This window comes from Thalassophryne amazonica, chromosome 5, assembly GCF_902500255.1.
Source record: "Thalassophryne amazonica chromosome 5, fThaAma1.1, whole genome shotgun sequence".
Taxonomy (NCBI): Eukaryota; Metazoa; Chordata; class Actinopteri; order Batrachoidiformes; family Batrachoididae; genus Thalassophryne; species Thalassophryne amazonica.
In genome coordinates, this window is record NC_047107.1 from 111,933,893 (window position 1) to 111,954,737 (window position 20,845).

Here is a 20,845-nt window from a genome sequence, read left to right on the forward strand (position 1 = left end):
CCAGGCACCATCCCTACAGTGAAGCACGGTGGCGTCAGCATCATGCCGTGGGGATGTTTTTCAGCAGTAGGAACTGGGAGACTAGTCAGGATTGAGGGAAAGATGAATGCAGCAATGTAGAGAGACTTCCTGGATGAAAACCTGCCCCAGAGCGCTCTTGACCTCAGACTGGGGGAACAGTTCATCTTTCAGCAGGTCAACAACACTAAGCACACAGCCAAGATATCAATGGAGTGGCTTCAGGAGAACTCTGTGAATGTCCTTGAGGGGCCCAGCCAGAGCCCAGACCTGAATCCGCTTGAACATCTCTGGAGAGATCTGAAAATGGCTGTGCACAGACGCTCCTCATCCAACCTGATGGAGCTTGAGAGGTGCTGCAAAGAGGAATGGACAAAACTGCCCAAAGATAGGTGCACCAAGCTTGTGGCATGATGAAGATTGAGGCTGTAATTGCTGCCAAAGGTGCATCAACAAAGTACTGAGCAGTGGTTGCGAATACTTACGTATGTGTGATTTCTTAGTTTTTTATTTTAATAAATTTGCAACAATTAAAAAAAATATTTTATTCATGTTTTTATTATGGGGTGTTGTGTGTAGAATTTTGATGGGAAAAATGAATTTACTCTATTCTGGAAGAAGGTTGCAACATAACAAAATGTGGAAAAGTAAAGCACTGAATACTTTCCAGATGCCCTCTAATGTACATGTTGAATATACAGTTGTGAAACACATGGTTTTTGTAATTGTTGTCTTTTGCATTGCAGATGAGGATGCAGGTTTTTGGCTTCATTTGCACCCATGTAATGGTTGCATGATCCAGCAATGTCCCGTCCTGCTCCACCCCCCATTTATACCCTTAGGGGTGCTGGAGGGCCCCTTAACACTCTTCACTTTAACTGCCATGTAGGGGACAGTCCCCTTCTATTTTCTGGGTAAGTCAGACCCCTCAGCACCTTTTCATATTCTGTGCTTCATTAAAGGACCAAACTCAAAGTACACAATCTCATTTCATGTTAGGTTCCTGGCAGCCATTTTTGAAAATTTGCTCTCTCCAGAGTGCCATTAATTCCAGTTCATTTAAGTAAGGTTTTAGCTCTCTGTTGGAAACTGAGGCAACATCATGTATTATTAGATCTAAAATACATTGCTGAAATTGGTATGTCATTTCAATCAATCAATCAATCAATCAATTTTTTTATATAGCGCCAAATCACAACAAACAGTTGCCCCAAGGCGCTTTATATTGTAAGGCAAGGCCATACAATAATGATGTAAAACCCCAACGGTCAAAACGACCCCCTGTGAGCAAGCACTTGGCTACAGTGGGAAGGAAAAACTCCCTTTTAACAGGAAGAAACCTCCAGCAGAACCAGGCTCAGGGAGGGGCAGTCTTCTGCTGGGACTGGTTGGGGCTGAGGGAGAGAACCAGGAAAAAGACATGCTGTGGAGGGGAGCAGAGATCGATCACTAATGATTAAATGCAGAGTGGTGCATACAGAGCAAAAAGAGAAAGAAACAGTGCATCATGGGAACCCCCCAGCAGTCTACGTCTATAGCAGCATAACTAAGGGATGGTTCAGGGTCACCTGATCCAGCCCTAACTATAAGCTTTAGCAAAAAGGAAAGTTTTAAGCCTAATCTTAAAAGTAGAGAGGGTGTCTGTCTCCCTGATCTGAATTGGGAGCTGGTTCCACAGGAGAGGAGCCTGAAAGCTGAAGGCTCTGCCTCCCATTCTACTCTTACAAACCCTAGGAACTACAAGTAAGCCTGCAGTCTGAGAGCGAAGCGCTCTATTGGGGTGATATGGTACTACGAGGTCCCTAAGATAAGATGGGACCTGATTATTCAAAACCTTATAAGTAAGAAGAAGAATTTTAAATTCTATTCTAGAATTAACAGGAAGCCAATGAAGAGAGGCCAATATGGGTGAGATATGCTCTCTCCTTCTAGTCCCCGTCAGTACTCTAGCTGCAGCATTTTGAATTAACTGAAGGCTTTTTAGGGAACTTTTAGGACAACCTGATAATAATGAATTACAATAGTCCAGCCTAGAGGAAATAAATGCATGAATTAGTTTTTCAGCATCACTCTGAGACCAGACCTTTCTGATTTTAGAGATATTGCGTAAATGCAAAAAAGCAGTCCTACATATTTGTTTAATATGCGCTTTGAATGACATATCCTGATCAAAAATGACTCCAAGATTTCTCACAGTATTACTAGAGGTCAGGGTAATGCCATCCAAAGTAAGGATCTGGTTAGACACCATGTTTCTAAGATTTGTGGGGCCAAGTACAATAACTTCAGTTTTATCTGAGTTTAAAAGCAGGAAATTAGAGGTCATCCATGTCTTTATGTCTGTAAGACAATCCTGCAGTTTAGCTAATTGGTGTGTGTCCTCTGGCTTCATGGATAGATAAAGCTGGGTATCATCTGCGTAACAATGAAAATTTAAGCAATACCGTCTAATAATACTGCCTAAGGGAAGCATGTATAAAGTGAATAAAATTGGTCCTAGCACAGAACCTTGTGGAACTCCATAATTAACTTTAGTCTGTGAAGAAGATTCCCCATTTACATGAACAAATTGTAATCTATTAGACAAATATGATTCAAACCACCGCAGCGCAGTGCCTTTAATACCTATGGCATGCTCTAATCTCTGTAATAAAATTTTATGGTCAACAGTATCAAAAGCAGCACTGAGGTCTAACAGAACAAGCACAGAGATGAGTCCACTGTCCGAGGCCATAAGAAGATCATTTGTAACCTTCACTAATGCTGTTTCTGTACTATGATGAATTCTAAAACCTGACTGAAACTCTTCAAATAGACCATTCCTCTGCAGATGATCAATTAGCTGTTTTACAACTACCCTTTCAAGAATTTTTGAGAGAAAAGGAAGGTTGGAGATTGGCCTATAATTAGCTAAGATAGCTGGGTCAAGTGATGGCTTTTTAAGTAATGGTTTAATTACTGCCACCTTAAAAGCCTGTGGTACATAGCCAACTAACAAAGATAGATTGATCATATTTAAGATCGAAGCATTAAATAATGGTAGGGCTTCCTTGAGCAGCCTGGTAGGAATGGGGTCTAATAAACATGTTGATGGTTTGGATGAAGTAACTAATGAAAATAACTCAGACAGAACAATCGGAGAGAAAGAGTCTAACCAAATACCGGCATCACTGAAAGCAGCCAAAGATAACGATACGTCTTTGGGATGGTTATGAGTAATTTTTTCTCTAATAGTTAAAATTTTGTTAGCAAAGAAAGTCATGAAGTCATTACTAGTTAAAGTTAATGGAATACTCAGCTCAATAGAGCTCTGACTCTTTGTCAGCCTGGCTACAGTGCTGAAAAGAAACCTGGGGTTGTTCTTATTTTCTTCAATTAGTGATGAGTAGAAAGATGTCCTAGCTTTACGGAGGGCTTTTTTATAGAGCAACAGACTCTTTTTCCAGGCTAAGTGAAGATCTTCTAAATTAGTGAGACGCCATTTCCTCTCCAACTTACGGGTTATCTGCTTTAAGCTACGAGTTTGTGAGTTATACCACGGAGTCAGACACTTCTGATTTAAAGCTCTCTTTTTCAGAGGAGCTACAGCATCCAAAGTTGTCTTCAATGAGGATGTAAAACTATTGACGAGATACTCTATCTCCCTTACAGAGTTTAGGTAGCTACTCTGCACTGTGTTGGTATATGGCATTAGAGAACATAAAGAAGGAATCATATCCTTAAACCTAGTTACAGCGCTTTCTGAAAGACTTCTAGTGTAATGAAACTTATTCCCCACTGCTGGGTAGTCCATCAGAGTAAATGTAAATGTTAAGAAATGATCAGACAGAAGGGAGTTTTCAGGGAATACTGTTAAGTCTTCTATTTCCATACCATAAGTCAGAACAAGATCTAAAATATGATTAAAGTGGTGGGTGGACTCATTTACTTTTTGAGCAAAGCCAATACAGTCTAATAATAGATTAAATGCAGTGTTGAGGCTGTCATTCTCAGCATCTGTGTGGATGTTAAAATCGCCCACTATAATTATCTTATCTGAGCTAAGCACTAAGTCAGACAAAAGGTCTGAAAATTCACAGAGAAACTCACAGTAACGACCAGGTGGACAAATAAAACTGGTTTTTGGGACTTCCAATTTGGATGGACAAGACTAAGAGACAAGCTTTCAAATGAATTAAAGCTCTGTCTGGGTTTTTGATTAATTAATAAGCTGGAATGGAAGATTGCTGCTAATCCTCCGCCCCGGCCCGTGCTACGAGCATTCTGACAGTTAGTGTGACTCGGGGGTGTTGACTCATTTAAACTAACATATTCATCCTGCTGTAACCAGGTTTCTGTTAGGCAGAATAAATCAATATGTTGATCAATTATTATTATTTCCACCTTATTTCCATTAGCAATTGAATCTGATTATATCTTATGTATCAATTCTTATGTATTAAAATTGAATATCACAATTTCATGACTACTGATTTTCCCCCTCCCTGAAAATCTAAGCATATTTCCGCAAATATGGGGTACTCAATGGAGTACTCAGGTCAGATCAGTTTCAGTCTTTTGTTCATGGTAATGAGTCATTCACGTCATCAGCAGAGTCGTCAAGGGAGCCATCAGGAGAGGGTCTGTCCCATCATTAGGAGGGACAGCTGCCCTGTCATTAGGAGGGTGCTAACTAGAGCACAATAGGCGCTAATTAGAGCTATTGTTTAGTCACCAGCCTATAGCAGTCTGCCTCTCAGTAGGAGGGGTCTGGTAGGTTTAAAACTCCAGCTTTTGTGACTTCTGATTATTCTTCTCTACAAGAGTCAAGACAGAAGTCAGACCAACAGAGCAAGAATTTTAGCTGAGGAAGCTTCTGCGATTTGAAGCGAAACGCCCTCGCGTCAAGCAACCCAGTCCAGTCGAAGATTCAAGCTTCTCTACTATGGAAACCACCTGGACAACTGAGAGCCTACACAGAAACAGTGATATTATGCTGAATGTTTGGTACTAGGTCTCTTTGGAGAATCCTTGTGTTTCCTGAGGTGATTACTAATTGTTACTTTGGGAAGCCAAGTTGAGGAATATCAATTGCATTGTGAAGGAAAGTCAGCTGTGATATTTTAGCCATATGGTGCATTTGTCTGGGCAGAATTCAGCATAAAGGTACCTCAGTGTTGAGGATCCTATCCCTGCATGATTGCCCTCTAGAACTCAAGGTGGTTTTGTGATGCTGTGATAATGAATACCGTTCAACTTTATGTCGCAATATGATGCTACAACCCAAATGAATGAGCCAAAGTGGTTTTGTAAGACGACATCTTTTGTTTTTTGCAGGTCAGGGAAAGGTGCCATCCACATCTGGAGCCTGACAACCAGAAGGACTGAGAAGGTTTTAGAAGGTCATTCTGGCAGCTCTGTCATCTGGGTCAGCACACGGCCATCTGCTGATGTCCTTGTCAGGTCAGTATAACAGCTGTCTTGCACTTATAAAATGTCATTTGGTGAGTGCTACAATGCTACCACAAATAAACACACACACCCACACATACACACCATTTTTTCTGAATTATAAGTTGCGCTTGTTTAAAAAAAAAAAAACCTCTTGAAGATGAAAAAACACGTCACACTGAAGTACAATTTACACGTTTTTTTTAAAACCCTGATATTGTCTGCTCTTTAATTTGGGATTTTTGTGCATTGTTGTACTGTACAGCACTTTTTATTACTGGCGTTTATCTTTTATCCATCCATCCACCCATCTATTTTTTTTCCACTTTATCCAGAGTCGGGTCGCGGGGGCAGCAGCTCAAGCAAAGCCGCCCAGACCTCCTGATCCACAAACACCTCCTCCAGCTCCTCCGAGGGAACCCTGAGGCGTTCCCAAGCCAGCCGAGAGACGTAGTCCCTCCAGCGTGTCCTGGGTCTTCCCCGGGGCCTCCTCCCAATGGGACATGCCCGGAACACCTCGCCAGCAAGGCGTCCAGGGGGCAATGTAAAAGATGCCCGAGCCACCTCAGCTGGCTCCTTTCGACGTGGAGGAGCAGCGGCTCGACTCGGAGCTCCTCCCCAGTGAACGAACTCCTCACCCTATCTCTAAGGTAGCGTCCAGCCACCCTGCGGAGGAAACTCATCTCGGCCACTTGTACTCGTGATCTTGTTCTTTCGGTCATGAGCCAAATCTCATGACAAAGGTGACGGTCGGAACTGTCAGATCCCGTTATTTTTTTTAGACACACGGCACACGCTCACCGTCCGATGAGTGTGTTTGTGTACTAAAACCAGCTCTCCGTCTCTGGGGTCCGACCTTCGTGTCTCCACGGGTATTACCCGGCAGGGCTTCACAAAGGCTGTTCAAGCTGGTGGCGAGGAGATTCGTCTAGCCGCTCACTGCCTCCATCCGGACGTCCACCCCGCTGACGCTGATCTCGCACCCCGGTCGAATAGCCTTCTCTGGAACCAGGATACGGACCAGCCACGCCCGTTAATGGCAGCTCTCCTCTTACGGATCAGGGCTCTTGGAATGTTGCTAGATTTTGAATTTAGTGACTCGTACAGCGAGTCCCCAGGATGTGTTAATTTCATTAAAAACCAGACTAACCTTTTAGAGCACTTTTTGATGTTGTACACCCAATAAACTTTAACATTTACACCTTAAGAAGCATCAATAAATCCAATGTCCGAGCCTTAACACTTTAACTGCATGCTTGGAAATTTATTGCAGGTTTTGCAAGTGCCGACAACATAATCAAAATAGGTTATATGATGATAATTTCACAACAGTAATTCAAGTATAATTAAAATAATGATTGGCAGAGATTTTTGTTTTTGATTCAATAATACTGTCTGATCTTACTTTGACTGGACTGGATTGACTTCTTAACAATTTTTCTAGGAGTGAGGGAAGGAGGTTTTTGAGGTTAAAGTCCCCAGCTCGATGAACTTGATTTCCTCTTCATCAGCTATTAGTCGTTAGCTGACCACGATCCTTGTGTGATGTTGTAATCCTTCAGGAAATTAATCCACATAAGAGTTTATTCCTTCTTCAATCAACCAAAAGTTGATCTAATCCATTCTGGTATGCTGTGATGCTCCTTGAGAGAGAAAACGTTGAACCTTCCCCACTCAGACTTAAGGCCAGTGATTATTCTCCAATGCTCTGCTACTCCGTGACTGGACGGCCTGAGTGGGAGTTGAAAACTCTCTCAAATAATCTCTTATGGCTCCAATCCTCTCACTCCACGATTCCAATTGCTGCTCACAAGATGGTCAAGTCTTGTGATTTCCTCGTAGCAGGGGAGAAGTGGCAACAGCACCTCTCCCTGGAAGAATAACCCCGTTTCCTGGTGTTTTACAGTTTTTATATGTGCTTGATTCTTGTTGTCTTTGGATGATCTTGGTTACCATGGGGACGCTGGTGACTCAAAACCTCCTCCCTTCTCCTTCCCTTACTGGAAGCCATCTGCGGCCCTTTGCCAGTAACTTATTTCTCAAGTTCCTCTTTTCTGTTAACACTTCAGCTTTTCTGAGAATTCGTTTTTCTAAATCATGTCTTTAGAATCACATCAATCATATTCAATCATTTCATTACAACTCTCTTTCACATAAAAACAATTCATATGATCATATACAAACATTTTCATTCCTTATTATTCATTTTCATATTTTACCACATCTTAATCATTTGATCAGTTGTTTATCATCAGCTTTCTTGCCTTGTTGCAACATCACTTCACTTCCTTTTTCTCTCTGACTGCACTCTTTATGAAAAACAACTTCTTCACTTCCTTTTTTCTCTAACTCTGCACTCTTTATGAAAAACAACTTCTTCACTTCCTTTTTTCTCTAACTCTGCACTCTTTATGAAAAACAACTCATCATTCATTTCACTTATTTGTAACATACTTTTTCTAATCAACTCTTAATTTTTAACACATTAATACTTCATTTAATCATACTTGTTATGTTAGAATCATTCTTAGACATTACTTTTAACACATTAATGCTTCATTTGATCATACTTTGTCATTTTAGAATCATCTTTAGACATATTCCATCATCTTCACCACTGAGTTCATTCCGTGGGCCTCCCCATTTGTAATGGAAAAGTCCGGTATGACCTCACTTACTCCGGGAAAGTACCAAACACTGTCCAGTTTAATCCAACAGCATGTATATTAATCCAATGGCACGTACTATATTCCAAGATGAAAACAAGCTGAAAGCAAGCTTAAAGTCATTTTTCCTGACACCCCCTCCATGACTTGAAGCTCTGCCGATCTCTCTATGCCTCCATAAAAACATCCTCGTCATCGTCGACAGGGTGAAGGGTGAGCACTTCTTTTTCATCCACCATCGGAGACAGAACAGGAGGAGCTGGAGTTGGACGACACTCATCCAGCACCACGTATTCCTCTCCGCCCATCTGTAGATTGCTGTCGCCGTCAGAAGGTTGCTCTTCCAGTAGCGGTGATTGTGATGGTAATCCCGATGGAGACGAAGTTGCCTCATATTCCTGAGATGATAATCCGTCAGGGAACGATGGTGTGCATGGTGAAGTGGGGGTGACGGGTGTATAACACGGTGTAACTGGTGTAGGTGGCCGTGGTGATGTATCCTTCGGTTGAGGTGAAGCTTCAGCTCAGGCTCGGGCTGTTGAAGGTGTTCGTCCAGGAACACCTGCGTGAGGGCCTCCAAACACCAGTTCATATCCTCGGTTCGCTGTGGAAATGAACGTGGAACTGGTGGTAATGAAGGACCAATGGCCACGATCCGGCCATCGGCAAGATGAGCTGTGGAGAATCTTATTCCCGTAGGATACATCCACATTTTGGTAAACACGGGGCAATACATATATCCTTCTGGAGACACTATAGTGTCAGATCGTATTTGATCACTCAAGAGAGAATGCCAGTTCATGTCTGCCTCGATCTCAATTTTTAAGTATGCTGCTGTTGGTACCTGGGGCAGAAAAGAAGTATCCTTCCGTCCCAATATTCCTCGTGCCACTTGAACAGCGAAGTTGTTGCTATAACACGTCGGGCACCACAGAGTCGGTGTTATCTCCCAGAAGTAGAGCGCTTGTTCCAAGGTGGCTTGACAATGAATACATCTTATATCCCCCTATAGTGTAAGAGGAAACAGTCTTTTAACTATTATATTGCAAGCAAGCAAAAGTGTTCTTCGGGGATTATTTAGATGCACGCCAGAGCCGCCTCATGATCACCGTAGGAGAGTGGGACTGTGATGACGTTACCATTCCCGCTGTAGCTGAAGCAGCTGCACGCGGGAAGCAAGCATCATAGGTCGTAAACCATAACAGCAGGAGTAGTTGACTAACCATGGACAGCCAGTGTAAAGCTGATAATATTCCCCATCCTAAGGCCCAAATTATGATAAGTCCAAGTTTGTAGAGCCAGGGTTTCTTGCGTTGTACGGCTCCAGTTAACGTAGCTATGTACGCCAATAGGGTCAGGGCCATCACAGCTTCGCACACAATGTCAGCTATCACTGCCGGGGCGTAAAAGATTGCTGTCATATCTATCACCATCCAAATTGTAATTGATGTGTACTGCCATATTCCCCAACAGTCAAACTGGAGAGTAAAGCGACCGAGGACGTGAGTAATGAATAATGACAACCCTAAATCACTCTGACCGTAGTGCAGATTCATGATCGCCAATCTAACACATCCATGTAGTAGCGTTACTATTCGCAGTGGTTGTCGTAAGTCCCATCGGCCGACACAGCAGTATAGCAGCCATATTAACAGTAGTGCAATAAACTCCACTCTACTCACTTTGAAGATGGTGTCATTTATGCCGCCAGTATTGTTGGACATTGTGCTCTCTTATTCTTTTTTACTTATCTCCTTAAGTTTGTACGCTGTTATGTAGATGCTTCTTCTTCCTTCACTCCCCCAAGGCAGAATGAACAGGGCGTGTCTCGGCGTCAGGCTTTGTAGGCTCCATCGCTCCTCCCCTAACGGAGGAGGGGCTCCATATCACTGCGTTGTGTGCTCCTCCCACACAAGCGCAGGGCGGCTGCGAAACCTCCTTTTATCAGAACATATCCAATTACTGCAGCAATAATAAGTCCTATTATGATTAACAGATAGGGCCAAAGATATCCAAACAAATGTCCTATCCAACCAGTCACTACTTCGAGACCTTCTTTAATGACCTCTCCGGTCTCTGCAGCGAAAGTGGTGATGATTCCTCCAGCGATTATTTGCGTTCTTTCCCACCAAGAACATTCATGCCGACCTCTTCCTTTTCCACAGCTCAACCAATGTTCTGCAGGCGATTCACATGTACCATTATTGTAAATCCGATTGGGTCCCAACCATTCGTAACCGACAATTTCTTGTCCTTCACATAGACTTTTCTTGAATGCATATCCTTCTTCAAGCATTATCAAAGCATCTCCAACAAATGGCACTATGTGGCCTAGGATCTGCTTCCTTTTCGGTATTCCATGTCCCAGGACAGCCTTGGCACATCCAACGTTGGGTGGAAAAGCTCTTATCCATTCTCCAGCACCGTTCTTCTCCCAAACTGTTTGATGGCCATAAGTGTCATACTCGCCGTCATAGTAAGCATCACAATATTCTTCCCAGCCAGGAACTTTTCTACAATTTTGGCGGGCAAGGCTTATTGTGCATGTGGTATTACGTCTATTACAAATCATTTTCCATGGCCGTGGCGTAACATAAGGATTTGGTCTCCAGAGTACACTAGACCAAGTAGCTCTATCTCTGGAGTAGACCGTGGCGATGTATTGATATTTAACCCAATAATTATTACTTTGATCTAAACAGGGGAATACCCAATCTTCAACTTCATATTTGTCCATTCCCCACCAGGTCACGTCCTTACTACGCTTAACTCCTTCCTGCCATGCTTGAAGGGTCCCCTTAATGGTTGGAACCTGTAACAACTTTGTACAGTTATATACCCATCTTAGCCAATTCCCTGTCTTAATTTGGTCTATGGGACATCGGGGGGATTTACCAGAACCTTCAGCCAAATTATTATGGTATTCTGTCTCATGTAAGCTTCCATAGATTTTATTCACCACGCATTGATCAATTTTGCTAAAATCTTCCCGAGGTACTGACCTTAGCTCATCAGGCTTTGGTAGTTTTTGCACATAGAATTTTGCTTTATGTGGGCCCCGCAAACTATGCCCAGTCCACGTGTATCCCCTTGGAAAATTTCCCTCAAAATGTATCAGTGGACCACTCCAGACCCACGGAAAAGTGTTGTTAAGCCATTCATCATGTTTTGCCTCTTGTTTTTGTTTCCAAGTAATCCTGTCTATCAAATCGATAACTGGTGCAAGCACCATGTAATTTTGAGATTTACATCCAGTAGGTCGATTCCAATAACATCTATCTAATTTTGCCACTTTTTCTTTTACACAATAATCATGAATCTCCTTCCATCTATTTTTAACCACGTTATCGATAGTTTTAAATTTTGGTTCTAATACTTGCTGGGTATCTTGTGTTGGCGATGTAGGGAGTGGTTTAGTTTTCCCCTGTGTTGGTGATATCAATGTGGATCCCACCAATGCTACTGGTGAGATGACGGTTGGTTTGGAATATGGTATCCCTGCTCCCATGTCGGTAGCGTTGTTCAATGGAGGGGTTATTGTAGATGTAGTATCCACTTTCGGCACTCTGCTGCGGGTGTTGTCACAGGTGAGGTTATAATTACCCCAATGTTTCCAGGTAGGCATTATCATTCTGCAAACGTCATGTCTTGGTAATGCTGGAAAAACAGCTTCTTTCTCCCAGTATCCTGCTCGATAACCCAGTAGTACTCTGCATCCCCATGAGCAATACCAGGCTGGCTCGCCAGGTTCAGGTCTTATCCAAGTACAGCCTACTTCTCTTTGCTCTCTTTGTTTTAACCGTAAGATGGTTGCCACGATAATCTCTTGATCCCTCACTTATAGGTTTTGAAGGATTTCTGCTCCGGTGGTCAGGTTGTGATTGGTGGTGACGGTTGGAAACTCCTCACTGTCGTTCAAGTATTGCAGCCACTTATTCTTTTGCATGTGCTGGGTTAGGTTCTTCATCTTTGCCCATTTCTCTGTAGAATTCTGGTCCCATATCATGTAGATATTTCTTGATTCAACTCCCCAACATGTCTGTTGAAAAGTTTTAGTTGTTGCGTACTGGACCCTGATATGGGTTAAGGTCCAGGGCGTACTACCATAGTGGTACAGGATAGCTAGAAGTACAGCAATGCCGACTAATAATGCTGTAAGTCTGGCCATCCAACTCCAACATTGGAGGCACTTTTTCTTCCACGGCTGTCTTTGTTGCTGCTGCCTTATTCCAACATTTTCGTAGTAGAATTCACTCGGTACTGGTGGCAGCGGCTCCAGCTTTTGAGGTTGTTGCAGTTGTGGCATTTCTATGCCAAATTCTCCTTCTCTTGGTCTGTCGTTGATTCTTTGAGGTTGCGTGGTGATCACGCTGTCTTCCCTTGGTTCTTCCATCTCGGAGATAGATGATCTTAGGTGCTGTTGTTTGTCTCGTGCTCCCAACAGAGACACTTGATGCTCGTTGCTGAAGAAGGGTGATTAACAAAGGAGATGGCCATGGGAGTCTAATATCTAGTCCTCGCCATGCCCATTTCCAAGTGACAACTGTCACCTCCTTCATTTCAGGCGGTGGTCCCTGGGGTGTGTAGAAACACTGTAAAGATGCAGGATTCAATTCTCTACGTAGGTGCAAGATATCCTCATAGGCATCCCAATATGCTGCTCCATTGTAGACATACTGCGCCATCACAGAGTACAGAGGAGTCGATCTCCGAAATAATCCTCTTCCCGACTTTATGCCAAGTCGTATCAGTATAGCCTTTGGGGGTTGCCAAAGCCCCACTAGTACTCTGGTTCGCCATCCACTTCTAATAGGCGGAACACTTGCGCCTTTTTCGATGTCAAGGTACTGTACTGTCGTACATATTGGCAAAGTTTGGTTCTCAATCAAATAAAAAGTTTGCCTCTTGTAGTTGAAGTCTTTTAAACATATAGGGACTACTGATCCAGATCTGGAAAGATCCGAGCCAAATATCCACATACATTCCTTGTAATGGATCAACGTAATTAGGTCCCCACCTTATTTTAAATCTGTAGCCCCTTTTCTGTACATACACCACGTTCAAGATGCAGGGGTATAAGTCTGGACACCGGGGAATTGGGTAAAACTTCCATCCGACCCCGGGGCAATTCCAGTGTTGTCCAACTTTGTTCACGATAGCTTCTAAAGGAGTGTATATTCCAGGCGCTGCAAGGTCAGCAGCTCTTTTATATGAGTCATTATCTACAAAGTATCCTCCTGTTCCCAGCAACCATCCTTTTTCTTTGTAATCCTTTTGTGGCCAGCTTAAACATATTTTCTTGTAAGGTAATTCCAAATATGGTGTAAGTCCTCCAGGCCCGGAGCGTAGACTATTTACATTATTTTCATCTAGTTTGAAGGTCCGCAGCATGATTCAGAGTGAGTTGTTACTCCGCCATCGGTCTCCTTCTCTTTCTGCCAAGATGCACCACCATAGGGAACAGTTGTTGTCTCTTAGAGAGATGAGTGTAGATGGGAGATGGGTGCTTAAGTTCTGAATCCATTCCTTTCCACGCCCACTTCCACATCGTAACAATCATTCTGTCAGGTTTAGGGAGGGGTCCCTCAGGGATCCTCTGTACTTGATGTGGGGATACATAGTCCCATAAATCTTGCCAATGCTGCCAAAATCGGTATCCGGAATATCTGGTTTGTGATAGGGCTAGATAAAGGGGAACTATAGGCTTGTCTTCTTGATCCTTAGGCTCAATTTGAAGCTGAATGTTCCTTGCCTGACTACAGTTCCAGACTCCGCTTTTGTACAGGTAGCAGAAGTTTTGATTTTCAAAAATTGGTGGTATGGTTGGGGGTAGGCAGGTCATACAGGCCAGGGGTTGATCAATAACTCTCAAATTTAATGTCTGGTTATCTAATACGGGATATCTTGGGTCTTGTAGTCCTTTGTGCAGTTGACGTTGCATGTTGGGGCTTGTCGTCCAGATCAAGCACTGGTTAAGGTATATTTCAACATAGACTCCTTGGAGTGGCTCAACGTAATTAATCCCCCATCTCAGTGTGAATCTTAGGTCTTTGAGTTGTAAGTAAACCACATTTAATATCCATGGGTAGGTATCTGGACATCTTGGAACCGATTGGGGCATTCTTCGGCGTCCTTTCATGTACCAATGCCGCAGACTTGCATCGCTCAGCACTCGTTCAGCGAGTAATTTTTGTCCTGTTGTCTCTGTTAATTCGGCATCTCTTTTATATTCATAATTTGTGACAAAATATCCTTTAGATGCTAGTTCCCAGTCTTCTTCAAAATCTTTTTCTGGCCAATTTAAATATAGTTTCTCAGCACCGGGGACACCTTGTATGTAGGGTCCAAATCTTCCTCGATTAATAATAATGGGTACTCTATATACACTTGGTCCTTGCGACATTTTACAAACAGCCGCTTCTTCTTACTTCTTCCTTGTCCCGCGGAAAATGGAGGGAAACATCCAGCGACTCCGAGACTTTCTTGATTTTTTCCTCACCTTGAGTCGGTTGATCAGTTTGACTGCTGCTGTTCCTCCAGGAGGTCAACGTGTGCTCCAACAGAATAAACCCCCACATAGGGAACCAACACCATCAGCACTGTGAGCCGCACCTTAATTGTTTGGTTTGGCCTACTAGGAGTGTCCGCTCTGCTAGCCACTCCCCCCCTAGATTGTATCCTCCTTTTCCTCACCCATTCTTCGGGTGTCACGTGGTACTCGGCTGACTACTTCTTCGGTTTTGCTGCTTTATTTCCCCAGGCGCCTAATCCAGTGGTAAAATAATACATGAGGGTTTCTCTGCCCCCTTTTTCTTGTGGCACCTCTTCTGCATCTTCCAGTAGAACTTCTGGGTTTTTTAGAACTTCTTCTATCAATTTTGCCCAAGTTGTCAATTCCCAAGGGCCAATCCATCCTTCTTCTTGGGCTTTTTGCTGTTGATCATCTGTCAGTCCTCCCATCATGTCTGTATATCCGGGTCGCTCCGGATCTCTATACACTCTGAACACCAGTGGAATTTGCACTGTGTCTATTGGAGGGTCATAAGTGCCCATACTCTGGACCATGGGACCAATTTTGATGTATAGCTTCATGCAACAGAGACGGCTTTCGCTCACCACCTCCTGCAGCTTGATCACTTCCTCCTGCTCTAGTTGTGTCCAACATCAAATATACACTTGGGGCCATTGGACTCACGTCACCGCTGCTTTGATTCCCCTCAGCTTGATCAAGCGCAGTTGTTGCTGCAGGATTAGCCCAACAGGTTTCATCGGTGTGAAAGGTCCTCAGGGGGTCCAAGAACCTTCTCACTTGCCATCCGTCTGCCTGCGTGAGGGCTTTGCGTATCTCTGATAGTGTGGAACGTGATCTCTCACATAGTTACACAGTCCCAGTATTTTCTGTAGGTCATTCTCAGATTGCGGTGGTTTAATCTGACTCAATTTTTCTCGGTATACTTCTGAGAGTCCCATGTCTGATGATACCTGGAATCCCAAATAGTTAACCTTGAATTGTCCAAACTGACAATTTCTTCAGGTTGAGTTTTAATCCAGCTTCTGTGAGCTTCTGTATCACCTTTTGCAGCTGCATTAGGTGTTCATTTTCATCATCATCTGCGATAAACACATCATTGAAGTAGACTGTTACTCCCAGATCTTTCAATATTTCCATTACTGCTGCTTGGAACACATTTGGTGAATTTCTGTATCCCTGCGGGAGTCGTTGCCACACATAACTTTTCCCTTTATGTGTGAATGCTGTTTTCCCTTGTGACTGTTTTGCTAATCGCGGGGAAAAGAATCCATTTGCCAGATCAATGCATGATTTGTATTTCTTAATTTGGAGCGTTTTCAATGCTCCTTGGGGATTTATCAAACTCGCTCTATTGGCTATTGTTCGTCGATTGAGAGCCTTGAAGTTGATTACTGGTCTCCAGCCTCCTCCTGCCGACTCTGGCTTCTTAACTGCTTGGATGGGGCTGTTAGTGATCGGATTCAATTCCACTCGAATGATCCCCAAAGCTTCCAATTCTTTTACTATTTTATCCATTTCCTCAACCGCTCCAGGGTTCAAGGGATATTGTCGCACTGGTGGATGTACTCCCCGTTCGATGACATTAATGTGTTTAGCCCCCAAATCTCCACAATCATTTTTAAATTGTGCTACTTTAGCTTTGGAGATAATTTCCCTCAATTTTTCTTTCCCTGCTTCAGAGAAATCACTTTCATCAATCTTTTCTTCTGTGACAGCCGGTACATCCACTTCCTTGTACCAGCTTACCGGACTCTTTCCAATTGGAGTCATATCCATACGTACAACTCTTGCTTGTAATTTTTCCACTCATCGTCTTATTAGGGTTCGAAGTCTTTTGGGCCGATGCAATTCTCTCAAATTCTTGACTGTTATCAAATTAAAGGGGCCTTTTATCCAAACTACCCCTTTCCATATTCCAAATGGTCTTTTCTCCGTTGCTGCATTTGCATACTGGATCAATAGGTATCCTTTGGTCTCGAGGTTTCTGCGGGTCATGGACACCTCTGCTCCTGTGTCCACCAGGTACGGTTCTCCATCCACATCAGTGTAGATATTGTCCCCTTCCCAGTAGGCATGGTCTAGCGTGACCTGCGCCTCCGAAGCCATTAGTTCTTTTGCCCTCCAGCCGCCGCTGTAGCTTGGCGGACTTCCTGGAGGGCTTTCCTTTGTTCTGGAGTTAATTTGTCGTACTCCTCTTTAGGGAGATAGCCACCACTACGAGGTGCAGGTGTAGGTCGCGATTGCGGTGGTGGAGGTGGTGGACCTCTCGGCCGAGAGCTCCATTGTCCAACTGGAGGCCTTTGATTATTCCTCTGTGGTGTTTGATGTGACTGAGGAGGTGGTGGTTTAGGCACTGAATTTCTTTTCTCCACTCCCACCGGTTTTTGTCCTGATCTCGGTGTGCTCTCCTTCTTCCTCTTTTCTTCATAGAACTGCTGCTCCAGATCCCAGCTCTTTACCACCGCGTCCATTTGTGGGACTGTAGTGCCGTCTATGGGCATTTTCACAAAGGTTATCTCCCCTCTTCTTCCCTTAGTGACCTCTCTCAGTGCCTTAACATAGCGTTGTGGCAAAATTGTCTGTTTCAGCCCATGCCAAACTTGAACCAATGTTTCACCCTTGTCTAGTCCAGGTTTAGCTCGAGCAATATGGGAATCTTCATCGTTGGGATCTTCCAACACTAACCTGGCATAATGGTTTCGTGCTGGTTCACCCCGACTGATGGGTTGACTGGTAACTTGGGTTAGCCACATAGATTTACCCTCTTCACTGTTCGAAGCTCTGTCAATAGGGGGCCACACTTCTTTCAAATAGTCCTTTAGGTCTTCATTTGGTTCTTTCTCTCTCACCAGCATCTTTAATTTCTTGAATTCACCGAATTCCCTGCCGTCTGCTTGAATTTCAGCTTGAATTGCTGGCAGACTTTGCTCTCTAGATCCAGCAGGAAAGTTCTGATTTGGGAGGCTTGCTTGTAATCCTGACGATGGTGGAATTGTTTCTCCCTCATCATCCAGATTTTCTTCATTGGTTTCTCTCAACACTTGCCGTGACCAGCGTAAAGCTGCTGTTTTTAGTTTTCTCAACATCACATCATGGGCAACGCCTAAATAGGCGACTCTGAAGTTATTTGTTAACTCTTTACAGGCAGTCAGTGTAGGATAGAAGGGCCACATTAGTATATTAGCCCACTCTCCAACAGTAGCTGTTACCTCGAGAGTTTTCTTTTCATTTTGTCACTCAATCCACTCTTCTGGGATGTCATACCCAGTTTGCCCAACTTCTGGAGCATAGGTTTGTCGCTTATCTCGGGTCTCCACTGGGTTGACCCTGACATCTCTTGCAATTCTCTCTGAGGCCATTATACACCCCAACTTCTTTCTTTCATCCTCTGTAGCGTCCAGTTCGTAGTTCTGGGCGTGAGACTTCTCTTTCCCCTACCACAGATAGCGGTTCATCCTCTACTGAGTCTTGTGGATTGATCTCCTCTTCAGACTCTCTTTCCTGGTCCTCATCCATATCAGATTCATGGGGAGGACGTGGGTCTTGTGGTTGTGGGTCCCCGTTTTGTTCTGACTTTCGGGGTGACCCGGTTGCTTCGGTATTTCCGACTGGTAAAGGAATGAATATAGGATCCTCTTCTCCATTATCCGGTGGAGGAGCCTGGATAGGCTCTTTCATCCGAGATTGGGAGCCTGTGGGGTGTATGATTAGTCTGGAGCCCACTTGCCACTTGTTTTAATGTTGGTCGTGGGGTTTTAATCCTTAATCGCTGCACTCCTACAGCATGAACTGATCTTTTCTCACTTGTCGCCATGGGAATGGGCTGCATCACTAACGGGGGACTAGTTGCCACTCCACTTGCTCCAACTGCACCCTTCTTTGGACCTGCTCTATTTGGTCCTAGGTTCACCGCTTCGAGTGCCCTTCTCACTCGATCTTGCTCCTGCTCATTGCTAGTGACCACCACAATTTCTCTCATTGATCCCCATACTCCTGGGGTACGCATGTGTAGGTTCACGGCTGCCATGGCAACCTTTTCTGCCTCTTCCCATGTCATGTGTCCAGATCGTAATCCGTCCACACATATCACTACCCGCCGATGCTGGCGTTCTTTGGCCAAATCAATTTATGTTCTTAAGCTCCTCTTGGTATTCTTTGCCTGCCCGCTCCTTGAGCTTTGCTCGGAATTTTCGGTTGGCAATTTTCAGTCTGTGATTTGTGAAGACAATGAGACTATCTCCATCTCCATATCCCAAGGACTGCCAAAATAATGATATGCCCGTCTTCCATCTTGGGTCACCATTTTTTTGGTTCCTTCGGGCATAGGGTTTAAGTCCTCCATGTAGTCAGATTCAATGTATACATGGTGGGTTTTTGCTTTAGATTTTCTAAAGATTTCCTGCGAACGCCCTTCCTCTTTAATATGGTAACTCGGTCCGGCAACACATTCTTCAGCTTTAAGCTGTCCCAAGCTTCTGGGCCCACATTCCGGCGATCTCTACTCCCAACAATCCAGCTGTCATTTTTACTACGGAGTCATAACTTTTCTCAGGACTTATTAAGGTCTGTCCTCTTTTCCATTCTTCTCCAAGAAGTTTACACCACCACTCAAGCCACTCTCTGGTCCCCGTCTTGTCCTTTGGGACTGGTGGGCTCTCCAAAACGGCCAGGATCTGCCCCTCCTTATGCTTACCTGGATAATATATCCCTAATGTGTGTATAGTTCCTGCCATAGCTTCTTTGAAACTTTCTTCATCAGTTTCTACACTTTGATCTCTGACATATTTTTGAACTGTTTCTGCCCAAGTATCATATCCTCGTCCATACAATACCACTCTGTGTGGCCGAATATCCACTTCTTTTCCCTCGTCATGTTCGGATTCAGGGGTTGCTACGGGTCCTGACTCCTCTTCAGCCATATTTTCACTGCCTGTTTTTAACACTAACCTTACTGTTTCATAATGATTATCCCTTGCTGAGATTGTCGATTCCACCACTGTCGTCTCCTTGACTTCAGCTATGGTCCTTGTTGTCTCGAGTCGTCTGCCTCTCAAAGCCTGTCTTGGCGCCTTGAGTCAGGGATGAGTGACAGACTACTTGGCTATTCAGCGCTAATTCCAGAGGTTAACTCCAAATCAGCTGCTCCTTTTCCCGCTTCTCCCCTCGGGAACCTCACGGGTTGATGATCCTATTCTCTCTTGTAGATCACCATTTTGCACGGTATACTCTCATACCCGCTCTCTTGACGATCCGATCCAGCAGGCTCCCTCGCCTGCTTCCCTTCCTCGTCGTTTCGTGACAATCCAGCAGGCTATCCCCGTCTGCTTCTCGTCCCAGTCCAGACGATCCAGCAGTGACACGTCTGCTTCTCGTCCTTGATCCCAGCTCCCTGGGATACTTACTCCTGTTGTCTTTACTTCGTCCTTCTGGTGGTCGCCTCCAAATTTTCACACCTCTGGAAAACAGATATGTTTCAAGCCGTTACTGGACCTATACAGGCCATCAGCCGACACTCTCCACAACACTGTCTCCTTTGGTGATCCACTCAGGGGCTTTCCACCTATCCAATGGCAAAGACTCTCCTTTGGCCAGGATTCTTCCTCAGACCCGACTACACTTCGTCAGGTCCCTGTTCGGGCGCCACGTGTCAGATCCCATTATTTTTTTTAGACACACGGCACACGCTCACCCTCCGATGAGTGTGTTTGTGTACTAAAACCAGCTCTCCGTCTCTGGGGTCCGACCTTCGTGTCTCCACGGGTATTACCCGGCAGGGCTTCACAAAGGCTGTTCAAGCTGGTGGCGAGGAGATTCGTCTAGCCGCTCACTGCCTCCATCCGGACGTCCACCCCGCTGACGCTGATCTCGCACCCCGGTCGAATAGCCTTCTCTGGAACCAGGATACGGACCAGCCACGCCCGTTAATGGCAGCTCTCCTCTTATGGATCAGGGCTCTTGGAATGTTGCTAGATTTTGAATTTAGTGACTCGTACAGCGAGTCCCCAGGATGTGTTAATTTCATTAAAAACCAGACTAACCTTTTAGAGCACTTTTTGATGTTGTACACCCAATAAACTTTAACTTTTACACCTTAAGAAGCATCAATAAATCCAATGTCCGAGCCTTAACACTTTAACTGCATGCTTGGAAATTTATTGCAGGTTTTGCAAGTGCCGACAACATAATCAAAATAGGTTAT

At 44.2% G+C, this 20,845-nt stretch overlaps 1 protein-coding gene across 1 annotated transcript in view; it reads left to right on the forward strand.

Moving 5' to 3' along the window:
* Nucleotides 1–20,845, forward strand: part of gnb1l (guanine nucleotide binding protein (G protein), beta polypeptide 1-like) — a 103,678-nt gene that overhangs the window by 22,209 nt on the left and 60,624 nt on the right. Inside the window, exons 2-3 of the mRNA XM_034171115.1 lie at nucleotides 765–932; nucleotides 5,335–5,460. Coding sequence (XP_034027006.1) covers nucleotides 823–932; nucleotides 5,335–5,460 — 236 coding nt within the window. The 5' untranslated portion in view covers nucleotides 765–822. The remainder of the gene's footprint in view (nucleotides 1–764; nucleotides 933–5,334; nucleotides 5,461–20,845) is intronic.